Genomic DNA, 18,236 nt, shown 5'->3' with positions numbered 1-18,236 from the left:
TTTGGACACACCTTCTCATTCAATGCGTTTTCTTTATTTTCATGACTATTTACATTGTAGATTCTCACTGAAGGCATCAAAACTATGAATGAACACATGTGGAGTTATGTACTTAACAAAAAAAGGTGAAATAACTGAAAACATGTTTTATATTCTAGTTTCTTCAAAATAGCCACCCTTTGCTCTGATTACTGCTTTGCACACTCTTGGCATTCTCTCAATGAGCTTCAAGAGGTAGTCACCTGAAATGGTTTCCACTTCACAGGTGTGCCTTATCAGGGTTAATTAGTGGAATTTCTTGCTTTATCAGTGGGGTTGGGACCATCAGTTGCGTTGTGCAGAAGTCAGGTTAATACACAGCCGACAGCCCTATTGGACAACTGTTAAAATTCATATTATGGCAAGAACCAATCAGCTAACTAAAGAAAAACGAGTGGCCATCATTACTTTAAGAAATGAAGGTCAGTCAGTCCGGAAAATTGCAAAAACTTTAAATGTGTCCCCAAGTGGAGTCGCAAAAACCATCAAGCGCTACAACGAAACTGGCACACATGAGGACCGACCCAGGAAAGGAAGACCAAGAGTCACCTCTGCTTCTGAGGATAAGTTCATCCGAGTCACCAGCCTCAGAAATCGCAAGTTAACAGCAGCTCAGATCAGAGACCAGATGAATGCCACACAGAGTTCTAGCAGCAGACCCATCTCTAGAACAACTGTTAAGAGGAGACTGCGTGAATCAGGCCTTCATGGTCAAATAGCTGCTAGGAAACCACTGCTAAGGAGAGGCAACAAGCAGAAGAGATTTGTTTGGGCCAAGAAACACAAGGAATGGACATTAGACCAGTGGAAATCTGTGCTTTGGTCTGATGAGTCCAAATTTGCGATCTTTGGTTCCAACCGCCGTGTCTTTGTGAGACGCAGAAAAGGTGAACGGATGGATTCCACATGCCTGGTTCCCACTGTGAAGCATGGAGGAGGAGGTGTGATGGTGTGGGGGTGTTTGGCTCGTGACATTGTTGGGGATTTATTGAAAATTGAAGGCACACTGAACCAGCATGGCTACCACAGCATCCTGCAGCGACATGCCATCCCATCCGGTTTGCGTTTAGTTGGACGATCATTTATTTTTCAACAGGACAATGACCCCAAACACACCTCCAGGCTGTGTAAGGGCTATTTGACCAAGAAGGAGAGTGATGGAGTGCTGCGGCAGATGACCTGGCCTCCACAGTCACCGGACCTGAATCGAGATGGTTTGGGGTGAGCTGGACCGCAGAGTGAAGGCAAAGGGGCCAACAAGTGCTAAACACCTCTGGGAACTCCTTCAAGACTGTTGGAAAACCATTTCAGGTGACTACCTCTTGAAGCTCATCGAGAGAATGCCAAGAGTGTGCAAAGCAGTAATCAGAGCAAAGGGTGGCTATTTTGAAGAAACTAGAATATAAAACATGTTTTCAGTTATTTCACCTTTTTTTGTTAAGTACATAACTCCACATGTGTTCATTCATAGTTTTGATGCCTTCAGTGAGAATCTACAATGTAAATAGTCATGAAAATAAAGAAAACGCATTGAATGAGAAGGTGTGTCCAAACTTTTGGCCTGTACTGTATATATATATATATATATGTATATGTATGTGTGTGTGTGTGTGTGTGTGTGTGTATGTATATATATAAATCAACAAGCTTTTTCCTTCTCTTTTAGCAAAATCCTAAATGATTGAGTTGGGGTTTTTTTCCACTTAGACCTTAATGCTCTGCCATTTCTCCTCTAATCATCACATTGTAACCTGTGATAGCCTGTTGTGCTACCATAACTATTGCACATTGACATATATGTAGTTTTTTTGAGTGTCACTTAGGTCTACATTACCAAAAGTTATGACAAAATGACTTGACGACACTGATTCCCGTGTGCGTATAGCAAGAGAGGAAAGGGAGAGACGCTGTGCTATTGCCAGAGGAGCCGCTAAATGCGTTCCCTCTGAGCGGTGACTCTCTAAAAGATTGAAAAGTCCGGGGCTGTCCATCTACTATTTGTGATATACTGTTTATGGATAAGTACCCCATATACCCCCACTTCAAAAAATCTGAACTATCCCTTTAGCTGCACAGTAAAATAATTCAGATAGCACAGGGAGCTCTACTACTCGAAGAGGCTCTCAAGATGCAAAAAGGCATTTATTACATCTCCAAAAGATGACTGTGTGAAAAATGCCTTTCACATTTTTTTCAGTAAGGGTATTTTTTCTATGGAACTGTCTACTGTACCTTGCCTACACACACCATACTACACAAACAGGTAATCCTACCATGCTCTGGCCTAAGTCTGTCATGTTGCAACTGGCTTGGATGTATTTAGTATTGGACATTTAGATTGCATTGTTAAAAATGATACTGATCCGCTATACAGGCCAAACAGACAGTGAGGTTGAAGTTACGACTGCTTGTCTTCTCCTATATACGTGATCTTTGTGCGTACTTGACTAAATGTGTTCTGTTAATTTGGCCTGGATTTTTTTTTACTTTTCACGTGTTCTAGCTGATGTGGTGTTTTTTAACCTCTTCATCCTGCCAGGCACACTGGCATTTCCCAGAAGAAGAAAGAGATTTCCTGCTGGTGCGGGAAGTGATCCGGGTGGCCCGCTCGCTACGAGCCCAGTGTGGCATGACCAAAGAAAAACCAGCCAGTAAGTCATATAACAGTTAAATTTCATTAAAAAAAAACACTTCACTGATGAATGCTCAAAGACTGCTAGATATAAATCTAGTTCTGTTTTCATGCAAGAAGTTAATTGATGAGCCTCATTATTGATAAACTAATGAATGCAGGGATTATTAAACGTGCTGTGTTCAGGTGTTTTGTTAACATGTTGCTTGTATGTTGTGTGTTTCAGTGTGGGCAGTGTGTTCGCCCAGTCAGGCCCAGGTCCTCCTTCATTTTGAGTCAGCTGTTTGGACATTAAGCCAGATCTTCTGCCTCCATATCTACTGTCCTGATAGCACAGACACCCTCCTCTCTGCCCATTCTACTCCTCCACCTAAAGGAAGCCTCATCGGTGTAGTGGACCAAACGTGTCAGCTATACCTCCACGTTCAGGTATGTATCAACTTCAGCCCTTAACTGTGTCTCATAAGCCAATGATACAGTCAGGTCCACAAAGTGAAGTGGGATTTACAGGGTTGATTGTGATGTCAGTCCCCCAACTCCTTGATTAGTGGATGACAAAAAATAATCAGTAATCAATGAATCTTTTCAGATGTTTATTCAGTAATAAAGCTTTCACTCTCTGGTTCTACCTTCTTAAATGTGACAATTTGCTGCGTCTCTTGATATTACATCATGGCAAATGAAATATCTTTGGGTTTTGGACAGACAAAAGTTATTTAGAGACACAGACACTGCTGAAATTTCATAGACTAATATTCCAAATAATAATTGACAAATTAGTACACAATGCAAAAAATCTGATAGTTCACTGTTGGAGCCAGCCTTGTGTGGCTATCATATCACTTTGACAATGGCTTTATTGTTCAGCTTCAGAGACTGTGTGTGCAGTTAAACACAGAAAACAACAGGTGCAAGTGTTTTGAAAGGCATATCACACTTTTGGGTACAATGGCTCAACAAGCGAATAAACCGTGTGCAATAAATAGGGGCACTCTTTGCTTTGAGACACATTGTTATCAGTATGTTGTCATTGCTGTTGAGCCAAGAAGTTAGCTCATTCACAAGTAACTGCAGCTCTGAGATGATGTAGTATCCAAAAACAGTTTGCAATACAAACATATAGTCAAGCAGTGAGTGTCCTGAGATTTGGCCAGATGAACAGCACACCTCCAGCCAGCACAAATAAAAAACTCTTTAAATTTACACAAACCAATCCATTTTTCTTATTCAAAACTATAAATTTTGCCAAAAGGTTTACAGCTTTTCATTTGATCATTTGAAAATGTGTGTGAATAATGTATGACACAAGTCAGTTGTGTCATACATTATTCATGCGTCATTACTGATTAGTATTAAAGTCAAGATAAAAACTCTGTTTTTTTTTATTCAAAAAAAAAAAAAATCCTGTACAGCATTGCTCATAGTAGAGTACAATACAAATATCTTTTTTCTTTTTTATAACCCAACCAAAATATAATATATATACTAACATATTATAGAGCAAATAAAAAAACAGTAATAAACAGCATTATACATAAAAATATGAACATTCACACAAAACACCCCCCCCCCCCAAAAAAAAAAAAAAGAAATACCCACTTAGGATCCAACTGACCACCCCAAATCCCCCACGACCCTCCCACACATGCACACACACACACACACACACACACACTGGAGATGGACCTCGAGGCTAAAGGTGGTAATGCTCAACAGGAAGGCAAAATGAAGGATCAAGAAAACAAGTCAGCTAAAAAAAAATGGGTACATAGTGGAAAACAAATGCTTGATGGGTTCAACTGGTAGGAAGCTGAACTAGCTCGCTGAAATGGTCTATGAAGGGCTGCCATATGTCATAGAATTTCTTACTTGAGTCTCTCAGTGTGTATTTTATTTTCTCAAGTTTCAAAAAGAACATGACATCATTAAGCCATTGGGCTGTGGAAGGGCTCTTGGCGGACTTCCAGTGTAGTAGTATTACACATCTAGCTAATAGGGAAGTGAATGCAATGATTTGTGGACATGGTTGCAAAACAAAGTCAAGGACTGAAGACAAAGTGGTAAAAAAAAACTGCCCCAGTAAGCTTGGAGTGCCGGACACATATAAAACATATGGCTCAAGTCGCAAGGAGTTTGCCGGCATTTGCTGCATTTATCCTCCACCTCCGGATAGAATTCAGAAAGCCTGGATTTGGAGAGGCTCTGTGCAGTACTTTAAGTTGTATGAGGCTAAAGCGAGCACAGGACGTAGTAGAGTGTGTTCTGTCCATAGCCTTGTCCCACCACACGTCACTGAATTCCATTCCCAACTCCCATTCCCATTTTGTCCTAACTTTAGTAGGACCACTGTCATTGAATGACATGAGGGCACCATAGATCCTAGAAATGGAGCCCCTTTGGAGTGGGCTTAAATTGAATAGGTCTGCCCACGGCTGAGTGGGGGGGAGCGAAGGAAAGGAGGGGAACAAGGTAGAAGAGCAGTGTCTCAGTTGAAAGTATCTGAAGAGATGGGATGGGGGGAGCCCAAAGGAAGAAGCTAAGTGGGAGAAGCTACAAAACACCCCCTCCACATACAAGTCTTTAAACGTCTTGATGCCTTTACTGTGCCAGATAGAAAAGGTTGAGTCTAAAGTTGAGGGGGGGAACAGATGATTATTACAAATAGGAGTCGATACTGATGCAGAACAGAGCTTAAAATGGCGTCTAAATTGCTGCCAAATCCATAAAGTAGTAAGAACAACTGGGTTATCTGAATATTGGCTATATTTCAAAGGCAGTGAAGAGTGGAGAAGGGCTGAGGGGGAAGATGATGTGCAAGAGTGGGTCTCCAGCCTGCACCAGGGAGTATTAGGGGATTCAAGCCAGTAAATGACCTTGTGGATATGTGCAGACCAGTAATAATACCGAAAATTAGGCAGCACAACACCCCCACTCAGTCTACCTCGCTGAGGTAGGGACTTGGAAATTCTGGGTGATTTGTTGCCCCATACAAAAGAGCCTATCAATTGGTCAAGTGTCTTAAAGAAGTTTTGGGACAGAAATAGCAGGACTGCTTGAAACACATAATAGAATGTTCATTTTCACACTGTTTACCCTGCCAATCAGTGAAAGCGGAAGACTGCTCCATCTCTGGAAGTCAGATTTAGTCTTAGAGACAAGGGGGACGAAATTGGCTGAAAAAAGGCCAGACAGCAAATGGGTGACATTAACGCCAAGATATTTAAAGCCGGATGGATTAACTTTAAAGGGCAGAACGGAATGGTGAATATTCAGGGCGGAGTTGTTTATGGGGTAGCATTCGCTCTTTTGAAGGTTTAATTTGTACCCTGAGAAAGAACTAAAGTCGTTCAAAATGGACAGAACAGCAGGGAGGCCAGATAAAGGGTTGGTTAAAAATAACAGTAGATCATCTGCATATAAAAGCAATTTGTGTTCGATTCCCCCCCATATAACCCCATTAAATAAAGAGGAGGACCTAAGTGCAATCGAGAGCGGTTCAATCGCCAGGGCAAACAGCAAAGGAGAGATGGGGCAACCCTGGCGTGTCCCACGTGAGAGGAGGAAATACTCAGAGTGATTGTCATTGGTGTGAATGCTAGCTTGAGGAGAACTATAAAGGAGGTGAATCCATGATATGAACCTTTCCCCAAAGCCAAATTTCTTCAGTGCTACAAACAGAAACCGCCACTCTACCTGGTCAAAAGCCTTTTCGGCATTGAGGGAGATTACAAATTCAGGTGCGCTAGCCTGCCTTTTAGAGTAAATCAAATCAAAGAGTGTGCGAGTGTTAAAGAAGATGTGTCTGCCCTTCATGAATCCTGTTTGTTCCTCCAATATAATATCTGGGAGCACCTTCTCCAAACGAGAGGCCAACAGCTTAGCCAGGATCTTAACATCCACGTTAAGGAGAGACAGGGGCCTAAATGAACCACAGGAGGTTGGGTCTTTGTCCTTTTTCAGAAGCAAGATTATGGATGCTTGGGTTAAGGTAGGAGGTAAGAAGCCATTATTAAGTGCCTCCTCATACATAGACAGCACTGGGGCCAGCTTGTTGTGAAACTTCCTGTAAAATTCAACACTGAACCCGTCAGGGCCTGGAGCTTTATTGGTCTGTATTGCCTGGATCGACTGGACTATTTCCTCAGAGGTGAGCGGAGCATCCAGGTCCAAAGCAGAGAGGGGGTTTATCACTGGGGCCTCAATACCATCCATAAAAGCAGCCATCTTAGAAGTGTCTAAGGGAAATTCAGATTTATACAGGGAGGAATAATATGATTTGAAAATATTATTAATATGTATAGGGTCGGAGGTTAGAGTACCAGAGGGATCTTTAATTTGTGGGATAGCACGAGAAGCTGCGTTGCGCTTCAATTGGTGGGCAAGCAAACGTCCCGATTTATCTCCTTGTTCATAATAGGTGCTACGTGATTTTAGTAAGGTCTGCTCCACCTCACGAGTGGAGATCAGGTTAAACTCAGACTGTAAGTTAAGTAGCTGTTTAAATAAATTGGGGGAGGGATTTGAGGAGTAATCTTGGTCCAGCTGAAGTATCTTAGAAGTGAGCTCCTGAAGCCTGGCTTTGTGCGCTTTATTAGAGTGAGCCGAAAAAGAGATGATTTGCCTTCTTAGAAACGCCTTCAGCGTTTCCCACAATAGGCAGAAGGAGGTTGAATCATTCTGATTAAGAGCGAGGAAATCATCAATAGAGTTAGAAATAAATTCACAGAATTTGTTGTCGGATAGGAGGAGGGGATTGAATCTCCAAAGTGGCGGGGCTCAAACGTGAGAAGAGAATGTAATATCTAGGAACAGGGGGGCGTGGTCCGAAATAACAATACTTGAATAGTCAGTGGAGCTAATGCTGGGAAGTCGAGAACGATCTATAAAGAAATAATCAATTCTGGAATATGAGTGATGAACATGAGAGAAGAAAGAAAATGTTTTAGATGTGGGATTTTTAAATCTCCAAGGATCCACAAGGCCACACTGTGACATAAAATCAGAAAAAGTTTTAGACATGTTGGATTGGGAGACAGTGTGAGTGCTAGAGCAGTCTAGAGCCGGATTAATAACACAGTTTAAGTCACCTCCAAAAATAGGCAGGTCAGAATTTAGGAAGGGAAGATTACCCAATAATGTCTGGGCAAAATTAACATCATCGAAGTTGGGGGCATAAATATTGAAGAGTAGCACCGGAGTTTGGAACAGGGTACCTGCTACGATAATATACCAGCCATTTTTATCTGCAGTGACTTTAGAGGGGGAGAATTGAACACTCCCCTGCAGGCCCAACACCCGCAGAGGGATCCAGAAGGGATCGGTGCAATGTGGATTGGGCAGCAGACCAAGGCGGGGGCCTTGGCGGTCCGATCCTCAGTTACAGAAGTTGGCTCTTGGGACATGGAATGTCACCTCTCTGGCAGGGACGGAGCCGGAGCTTGTGGAAGAGGTTGAGCGCTACCAGCTAGATATAGTCGGCCTCACTTCGACACATAGTTCCGGCTCTGGAACCCTAGTCCTTCAGAGGGGTTGGATTCTCTCCTTCGCTGGAGTTGCTCCGGGTGAGAGGCGGAGGGCCTGGGTGGGCTTTCTGATAGCCCCCAGACTCTCTGCCTGTACGTTGGGGTTTACCCCGGTAGACGAAAGGGTTGCTTCCCTGCGCCTTCGGGTCGGGGAACAGGTCCTGACTGTTGTCTGTGCTTATGCGCCGAACAACAGTTCAGAGTACCCGCCCATTTTGGAGTCCCTGGGACGGGTGCTGGACAGTGCCCCGACCAGGGACTCCATTGTTCTGCTGGGGGACTTCAACGCTCACGTGGGCAATGACAGCGGGACCTGGAGGGGCGTGATTGGGAGGAACGGCCTGCCTGATCTGAACCCGAGTGGTGTTCAGTTATTGGACTTCTGTGCGGGTCGCAGTTTGGCCATAACTAACACCATGTTCAAACATAAGGATGTCCATCGGTGCACGTGGCACCAGGACAGCCTAGGTGAGGCCAGCCAGTGAGGGTCTGCTGGGAACGCCTGGCGGAAGAACCTGTCCAGATGATCTTCAACTCCCACCTCCGGGAGAGCTTCGACCACATCCCAAGGGCAGAGGGGTACTTTGAGTCCGAATGGGCCTTGTTCCGCTCTGCCATTGTCGAGGCAGCGGTGGTGAGCTGTGGCCGCAAGGCCGCTGGAGCCAGTCGCGGCGGTAATCCCCGAACCCGCTGGTGGACACCAGAGGTGAGGGGAGCCGTCAGGCTGAATAAAGAGGCCTACAGGGCATGGTTGGTCTGTGGGTCTCCGGTGAGGGGAGCCGTCAGGCTGAAGAAAGAGGCCTACAGGGCATGGTTGGTCTGTGGGTCTCCGGAAGCAGCTGACGGGTACCGGCGGGCCAAGCAGAGCGCAGCGGCGGCAGTCATGGAGGCAGAAACTCGGGCGTGGGAGGAGTTCAGTGAGGCCATGGAGGAAGACTATCGATCGGCTCCAAAGAGGTTCTGGCAAACCGTCCTGCGCCTCAGGGGGGGAAGGCAGCAACTTGCTCACACTGTTTACAGTGGGGGCGGGGAGCTGCTGACGTCAACTGGGGACATTGTCGGGCGGTGGAAGGAATACTTTGAGGAGCTCCTCAATCCCACCAACACGTATTCCAGTGAGGAAACAAAACAGAGACAGGGGTCTCAGGGGTGGGTTGTCCAATTTCTGGGGCAGAAGTTGCTGAGGTAGTGAAACAACTCCGAGGCGGCGGAGCCCCGTGGGTGGATGAGATTCGTCCTGGATATCTCAAGGCTCTGGATGTTGTAGGGCTGTCCTAGCTGACACGCCTCTGCAACATTGCGTGGACATCGGGGGCAGTGCCTCTGGAGTGGCGGACCGGGGTGGAGGTCCCCATTTTCAAGAAAGGGGACCAGAGGGTGTGTTCCAACTACAGGGGGATCACACTCCTCAGCCTACCCGGTAAGGTCTACTCCAGGGTGTTGGAGAAGAGGGTCCGGTCGATAGTTGAACCTCAGATTGAGGAGGAGCAATGTAGTTTTCGTCCCGGACGCGGAACCGTGGACCAGCTCTTTACCCTCGCCAGGGTGCTGGAGGGGGCATGGGAGTCTGCCAAACCAGTCCACATGTGTTTTGTGGATTTGGAGAAGGCTTACGACCGTGTCCCCAGGGGCATCCTGTGGGGGGTGCTCCGGGAGTATGGGGTTGGTGGCCCCTTGCTAAGGGCCATCCAGTCCCTGTACCGAAGGAGCATGAGTCTGGTTCGCGTGGCTGGCAGTAAGTTGGACCTGTTCCCGGTTAGGGTTGGACTCCGCCAGGGCTGCCCTTTGTCACCGGTTCTGTTCATAACTTTTATGGACAGAATTTCTAGGCGCAGCCAAGTGGTGGAGGGTGTCAGGTTCGGTGATGGGAGGATCTCGTCCCTGCTTTTTGCGGATGACGTGGTCCTCCTAGCTCCATCGAACAGTGACCTCCAGCTCTCGCTGGTACGGTTCGCAGCCGAGTGTGAAGTGGCTGGGATGAGAATCAGCACCTCCAAGTCTGAGGCCATGGTCCTCAGCCGGAAAAGGGTGGATTGCCCACTCCAGGTCGGGGGGGAGGTTTTTCCTCAGGTGGAGGAGTTGAAGTATCTCGGGATCTTGTTCACGAGTGAGGGTAGGATGAAGCGGGAGATTGACAGGCAGATTGGGGCGGCGTCAGCAGTGATGCAGGCGCTTAACCAGTCCATTGTGGTGAAGATGGAGCTTAGCCAGAAAGCGAAGCTCTCGATTTACCGGTCAATCTACGTTCCAACCCTCACCTATGGTCACGAGCTCTGGGTAGTGACCGAAAGAATGAGATCGCGAGTACAAGCGGCCGAAATGAGTTTCCTCTGCAGGGAGGCTGGGCGCAGCCTTAGGCATAGGGTGAGGAGCTCAGACATCCGGAATGGACTCGGAGTAGAGCCGCTGCTCCTCCACATCGAGAGGAGCCAGTTGAGGTGGTTCGGGCATCTGGTAAGGATGCCTTCCGGACGCCTCCCTTGGGAGGTGTTTCGGGCGTGTCCAACTGGGAGGAGACCTCGGGGCCGCCCCAGAACACGCTGGAGGGACTACATCACCCGGCTGGCCTAGGAACGCCTCGGGGTTCCCGTGGAAGAGCTGACGGAAGTGGCTGGGAAGAGGACTGTCTGGGCTTCTTTGCTGAGGCTGCTGCCCCCGCGACTACGTAGTGGAGGACTACGAGTACGAGTACGAATTGAACACTATTACCAATAAGAACTGCCACTCCTCTGGCCTTTGAACTGAAGTCAGAGTGAAAGATCTGGTTAAATCGAGAAGACTGTAACCTGCAGTGATCATTATTCCTTAGGTGTGTCTCCTGCAGAAAGACAATATCAGCGCTTAAGCGCTTCTAGATGTGTAAAAACCCTTGACCTCTTGACTGGATTACCCATGCCCTTGATATTCCAAGTTAAAAATCTAACAGATGTACCTGTACCTGAAGAGCTGCGGTTGGGGTTATGACTAGCCATTAGAGTGTATTAAACAGTAGTGATAGAACAAATATTTAGAACCAGCATACGGTTTCACCACTCCATCCCCATCCACACACACGCAGACACAACCACACACACACCCAGACCCCAACCGTTTTACCCAGACCAACCCTCCCCACCCCAACCTCCCCCCACACCCATAGTCTCCCTGCCCCAGCAGCGAAGACTGCAGTGTATATGCTCCCAAGAAAGCCGCTTGTGAAACAAGGATACAAACGACTAGTTGACTAAGCTAAGATAGTGGAGTCCCACAGACTAGTTGCCATAAAAACAGAGAAAAATAATAGTAATAATAAATTAATTAACTAAATAAATAAGAAACATGTATGTAAATTAAATATAGTGAAATAATAATACTCTTTAAATGCGCATATTCAAAACCGGCGCAGAAACAAGTCAAATACCTCTACAGAGGTGAACTGTGAGCGTTGCTGAAATGAAAACCGGTCCATCAAATCAAGTTAGCTTGTGTACAAGGACATGTTCAACATATATGCCCACAATAACAATATAAAAGATGAAAATGGGAACTGTGTTTAGCATATGAACACAACACTTATATAGTAACAAGAATAAGCAGAGCTTTTACCCATTGGGGTTATAACATAATAACAGATGTCAAAGACTCTGACAAGTCAGTCAGATTGTAAAGAGGCATATCATGATATGCCTAAGTGTCCATAACATAGCCCTGCATAATGTGGATTATTTCAGTTTTTACCAACATTTAACTTGTTAATGAAGGTTTGAGCTTCTCTTGGTGATAGGAAAACCTTATCTTCCCCGTTGTGGGAGATGCGCAGGCGAGCCGGGTGTAGTAGACAAATCTCACTCCCTCCATCCCCCGAAGCTGGCGTCTGACGTCATTAAAAGCAGCTCTAGCCTGAGCTACATTTGATGTGTAGTCTGGGAAGATGGAGAGACATGTCCTTGTAGGTCATCCTGCCGCTTTCTCTCGCCCATCGCTGAATGTCAATGCAGTCTGTGTAGTAATGGAGGCAGGCTATAATAACTCACGGCCGCTCACCAGGTCTTGGTTTGGGCTGGGAAGACCTGTGGCATCTGTCCAGCAGCAGGGCTTTGTCAAGATGGAGAGCATCTTTGAGCAGTGTAGAAACAAACTGAGTAGAGCTGCCGGCCTCCTCGGGGATCCCCATAGTATCAGGATTGTGGGGATCCCCGCCTCCTCGGGGATCCCCACAATCCTGATATTATTCCGGCGCAATCTAGATTCTAAATCTTCCTGTTTATCATCCAGTTTAGCCAGTTCAGCTTTAAGACTTTGATTCTCTTTCTGGAGCGTGGCAATATCATCAGTGCACCCAGAGAGAACTTGTTGCATTTCTTCCACGGTACTTTTTAGCGTACCTAGTTCCGCATGTGTGGCCACTCTGTCGGTTGAGAATTGAGTTTTCACCGCTTGAAGTTCAGAGTTAATCGTAGATAGGTCCTCACCGAGTGCCGCTTGAAGATGTCAGTGATGTCCTTACGCAGGTCGGCGAGGAGCTCAAGTTTCAGGGCGGCGGGGTCCACAGGTGAATCCACCGGAAGGGGGAAGCTCTCGGAGTGGGGAGGGGAGTCAGACAAGAGCAGGGCTTGTGGGCCCGGCCTCGGCGGATGCAGTTTAGTGGATTTATTTGCCATTGTAAGCTCACAGTGAAGTAGAAAATCAAACACACTGTTGCTTCGGTTGTTTAAAAAACAATTTTAAGCACAACAAGCACTGATAATAATGCTGTAAAATACAGGGTCTGCAGGAGCTTCCGCACCTATGTCCTACTCCATTACTAGCTCCAAGATAAAAACTCTGTTGACAAATAATTTTCAGTGTACTCCCAAGTAATAATTAGATCGCCATAATTATCAGAAACTGAATGTAAACTTGACTCTGCATTGACTTTAAAGTGTGCAACCTAAACTTCAAAATCAAAATGCAATCTGGAATAGGGCTGTGCGATATGATGATATATATCGTGTGGCGAGAGAAAAATGTCTATCGTTTCATATCGTTGTGACACAAATTACACTTTTTATGGCAACTTTTTATTCATTGGATCAAAATGTGCTTTATCGGGATAGGTATCGTTATCAGGATATGAAATGACCTATATCGGGATATGAGATTTTGGTCATATTACCCAGCCCTAATCTGGAATGTAGCAATATCATCCACAACCACATCTGTGCACATCAGTATACTCTGTGTCCCCCAGTTGTGGGTTTTCCTGTAGGTGATGTCTAACACACAGTATGATTTGCTCTCTCAGAGTGGAATGAACATTGAAAAACAGATCCTGCAGCTCTCCTGCCGGAGGGCCAAGCTTGTTCAAAAGCTGGAGAAAATCCTCTGCAGAGTCCAGTCTCCAGACTACCTGACCAAGGTTCCTGCTCATGTCAGGCAGCAGATGGACGCTAAGGTGAGCACTGGGCAGTAATTTGCTGGAGAGCTGCTATGGTTAATTAGAATTTGTTATCATTACTCTGAACAGGTAGAAAAGTTTAGATTTTGTGTTAGACTTTTCCTCACAATGCTACTACTAAAAGAAATCCAACGACTGACAGAGTTTTTGTGGAATCTGCCACAGCCTGCTTTGATCCAATCTTGTTTTTCTTGTCAGTAGTGTGCTACACAAGCCGTTTTGCTACATTTTTAGCCCCATTTGGCAGCGTGGCTCTAGGGATGGCAGTGTTCTGTTGGTTCACCATTTTGATCCGGACTGAAATGTCTCAATAACCCTAAGATAGATTGTAATGAAATTTGGTACAGACATACACGTTCCTGAGACGGTGAATCTCGTAATGTCAGTTATCCCCTAACTTTTCCTCTAGTGACACCAGAAATATTATCATGTAATGAAATATCTCATTTTCTGTTGGATGGATTGATAAAAAAACAATGTTGTAGAGACATTTATGGTTCCCAGAGGATGTATGCTAGTCACCTTGGTGATCCCCAGACCTTTCCTTTAGTTACATCACCTGCTAGTGTGGCTGTAGACTCTAAGTCCTGTTTTACTTACTTGAAAGACATACTGCAATTAGGATAATCAAGAGAAATACAGTAAGAATGAATTGTTGGTTAATCTAACCCACAGGTGATTTGTTTCAGTAAGTGAATTTTTTTCATTAAAAAAACAACTTCAGGGGGCGTCAGTAGCGTAGTGGATAGTACGGTTTCACCACTCCATCCCCATGTACAGAGGCATTGCCTCACTGCAGTGGCCACGGGTTCAAATCTGGCTCGTGGCCCTTTGCTGCATGTCAGTCCCCACTCTCTCTTTGTCTCCACATTTCACTCTCTGTCCTGTCATTAAAGGCAAAAAAGCCCACAAAAATATTCTTAACAAGAAAAAAAAAAAGAAAAAAAAAAAAAAACCTAAAGAAGCTTTCATGGGTCAAAACCATTGTCTGTCTTTGCCACCTGATCCATTAACAGTAAAAGCTCTGAAGTGTTAAATTTGGCATTTTGATGATCATCTGATAGCTACAGATGGGCGGCATGGTGGTGTGGTGGTTAGCACTCTCGCCTCACAGCAAGAGGTTTGCGGTTCGATCCCGGGTGTGGGAGCCCTTCTGTGCGGAGTTTGCATGTTCTCCCCGTGTCAGCGTGGGTTCTCTCCGGGCACTCCGGCTTCCTCCCACAGTCCAAAGACATGCAGATTGGGGACTAGGTTAATTGGTAACTCTAAATTGTCCATAGGTGTGAATGTGAGCGTGAATGGTTGTTTGTCTCTATGTGTCAGCCCTGCGATAGTCTGGCGACCTGTCCAGGGTGTACTGCCTCTCGCCCGATGTCAGCTGGCATAGGCTCCAGCCCCCCCGCGACCCTCAAGAGGATGAAGCGGTTAGAAGATGAATGAATGAATGAATGATAGCTACAGATACCGTCACTACTGCAATTTGGAAGCTGACATTGTTATTTTAAAATAGTACACGCTTATATTCATACATAATAGAGCTCCAGAGAGTTTTAAAAACAATATCCATATTATTCAATAAAGTAAGATGTTATGTATGAATTAACAATGAACAGATACATTTTGTGATAGCCTACCTACCACTTTATTGTGAAATATTTATCAAATTCTTAAGGTTTATTGGACTTCATTAAAGCTATTTTTATTTCAAAATGTCCTTTTCCAGTTCATCAAGCCAATAAGATTAAATCCAATAGTCTGTCATTGTGAAATTAAGAATGATGAAATGACATTTGACCATAACAATTTTTTAATTCCTAATTTGTTTTATATATATATATATATATATATATATATTTGATTGATTTATTCCTTCATTTTACTGTAGTAAATATTATAAGTATTTGTAGATCATAATTCTAATAATCATATAATTAATGTCTTTAGTTAGTAAGTTAGTATTTATTAAGTACTATCCATTACACTATACTTAGTTCAATACTGAACTGAAAAATGTTATGTGATACAGTTTTAACCCTTCTTGTGTTCCTTCCTCTGACTATGTTCAGATGTCAGCCCTGCAGCAGGAACTGAAAACCACTGAGGACCAGCTGAAGGTTCTGCAAGAGACTCAAACAACAGAATAACTACAGCCAACGGCATCACAGTAACTGTGTGGACTGCTGGACATCAGAACTGATTCATCTGAATTCTTTACAGTGTTGTCTGAGATCGAGATCTTTACACTGCTTGACTGATGATGTTTTCATTATTGTTGTTTACATAATGCATTATCTCATTGTCAAACTGTAAGACTGCAGAACTGTACTGCTATGTTAATAACTCACCTGCAGATGGAGTTGTGGCGGGCTGCAGGTATCCATGCTCTCCATGGATACCTGCAGCCTGCCACAACTCCAGTTTCAGTCCAGTTTTGATAATTCACAGATTGCATGATTAAAGTATTTAGGTATCCAGCTCCTACTCAAGTATTTATGTTTTGATTATTAATTTAAATTAATTTTGATCATAAAATTACTTTTCTTTCATAATAATCATAGTTTTAAAATGAATGTGTCTTTTCTAAAACTTGACCAAAGATGTTTGTTGTAGGGGATGTCAGAATTTAAATACCTGGAGGAACTGAGGTCCATGACAAACCTCACATCAGTCTGGTGGGAATTACAAATTATGTTGTATGATGATGATGACATAAACTGGACTTTGCTGTGTCAGCACAGACAGCAAACATGGCACATGGCAAATCCATCCATAGTTAATGATCTAAGATAATACATAAGAAATGTGTCATATTCAATGAATAGAGACCCCAAAAATGCAAAAATCATGCAAGTACATCAACTTGAGCCAATATGCTAATCTACTTCAAGTGTCACATTCAAAGACAATAAGAGACGGAGACAGATTTTTATTCCTCATGCTGGCAATAGCCATGGCCAGAGCCATTATGTTTTTTTTAGGGGTTGTCTGTCCGTCTGTCCCTCCGTCCCATTCTCATGAATGCAAATCCCAAAAACACCTTTAAATTTGGCACAAAAGTCCATTTGGACTCAGGAATGAACCAAATAGAACTTGGTGGTCAAAGGTCAAGGTTACTGTGGCTTTGCATCCGTCTCATTGTCATTACCACAGTATCTCTAAGACACCTTAAGCGACTGTCCTCAAATTTAGCACAAACAACCACCTAGACTCAGGAATTAACTGATTAGAATTCAAAAGTCAGGGTCACTGTGACCTCACAAAATAAGTTTTTCGCCATAATTCAAGAATTTATTCGCTAATTATGACTAAATTTCACCCAAATGTCTAATAGGATAAAACAATGAAGTTATGATATTATATATCCAAAAGACCAAAGGTCAGCTTCACTGTGACATCATAATGTTCTGCAAAAACACTGTCCTGACCATTACTCAAAGTCATATCTAAGGAATAGAAGGGGAGGTTGTTTGTTCAGAAACTGAATTGATGACACTAATCTTATCTGTCCACCATGAAACTGTGCTGATTGTGTAGATTTTCTGTGCTGCTGGGGGGAGCATGGATGTAAACTGTCAGGGCACCTTGACTGGTGGGTGGAGACATACAACCACAAGGCACTAATTCTAGTGTGGACAGTGGGGCAAGGTGCAGTTCCAACAAATAAGTTTTCAGTCTGTGATTTAAGATGTGACCTTGTGTCAAATGGGAGTCACAATAGTGTAGGCTTGCCTGTACCAGAAGCTGCACTGAGTTCTGGGTGAATAATGGATGCATCCCCCTGATGTTGTGGGGAATGAATCTGCAGCAGCATGCTGTTGCAGAGATGTTGGCAGTGAAGGACAGCTGGTTGTTCAGAGTCACATCCAGGTTCCTTGCAGTCTGAATACCATATAGCTGTCAATGCTGATGGAGAGGTGACAAATAGGAAAAGCCCTACCTAGAAGGAAGTGCAGCTCAAAAATGTCAGCCAGCAGAGATGTGTTCTGTCACCTGGGTTTCTTCACAACAAATAAATAAAACAATAAAATCTTTGCTAAGAATAAGGCTGAAAGTACAAGCATAATGTTCAACTCAAAACTATACAATGACAGAGCCCAATAATTTATTGGACATTAGTATTGCAAGTAGATAATGTCAAACACTGTGCAACAAGGTTCTGGATTGTCCGCGTATATCAAAATAAAATCACTGTTAATACAAATACCCATGCTAACGGGTAGAGGTCTGTTATGTACTCATGTCCATATTACTAGTGGTTGGCTTAACGCACAAAGGGGATCCTGATAAAATAAGCTCTTGAGTTGCATCATGGGAAGTGTAGTGTAGGATCCAACATTTTTGGCTCTTGCCCCATAAGTAATAAAAGTCAGGTTATCTTGACCTCTACTGCTTCACTTTTGGCCATTCCTCTTTTACCTTTAACAAAATGCAAGAGGGGAGACTGGGGGCAAGTCTATATTTTTTGGTATTTGATGTCATCACTCAAAAACCTCTTGAGCTATTTGGATACAATTTTGGATACTGCTGGCCCTGCCCATCTGTTGTGCCGTACAAGGATTTATAACAAAGGCCTACACTTTATCCATAAACTTTTGGGCCTACATGTAACAATCAAAGCCTGAGACCA

At 44.2% G+C, this 18,236-nt stretch overlaps 1 protein-coding gene across 2 annotated transcripts in view; it reads left to right on the top strand.

Moving 5' to 3' along the window:
- The window catches only part of vars2 (valyl-tRNA synthetase 2, mitochondrial), a 104,670-nt gene extending 88,699 nt beyond the window's left edge, over positions 1-15,971 (top strand). For both annotated transcript variants that reach the window (XM_049601536.1, XM_049601537.1), the window contains exons 27-30: positions 2,579-2,690; positions 2,898-3,100; positions 13,457-13,606; positions 15,676-15,971. In XM_049601536.1, the coding sequence (XP_049457493.1) occupies positions 2,579-2,690; positions 2,898-3,100; positions 13,457-13,606; positions 15,676-15,753 (543 nt within the window). In that variant the 3' untranslated portion in view covers positions 15,754-15,971. The remainder of the gene's footprint in view (positions 1-2,578; positions 2,691-2,897; positions 3,101-13,456; positions 13,607-15,675) is intronic.
- The last annotated feature ends 2,265 nt before the right edge of the window (positions 15,972-18,236 follow it).

The sequence above is a fragment of the Epinephelus fuscoguttatus genome, linkage group LG17 (genome assembly GCF_011397635.1).
Source record: "Epinephelus fuscoguttatus linkage group LG17, E.fuscoguttatus.final_Chr_v1".
Lineage (NCBI taxonomy): Eukaryota > Metazoa > Chordata > Actinopteri > Perciformes > Serranidae > Epinephelus > Epinephelus fuscoguttatus.
This window is presented reverse-complemented; position numbering and strand designations above follow the sequence as displayed.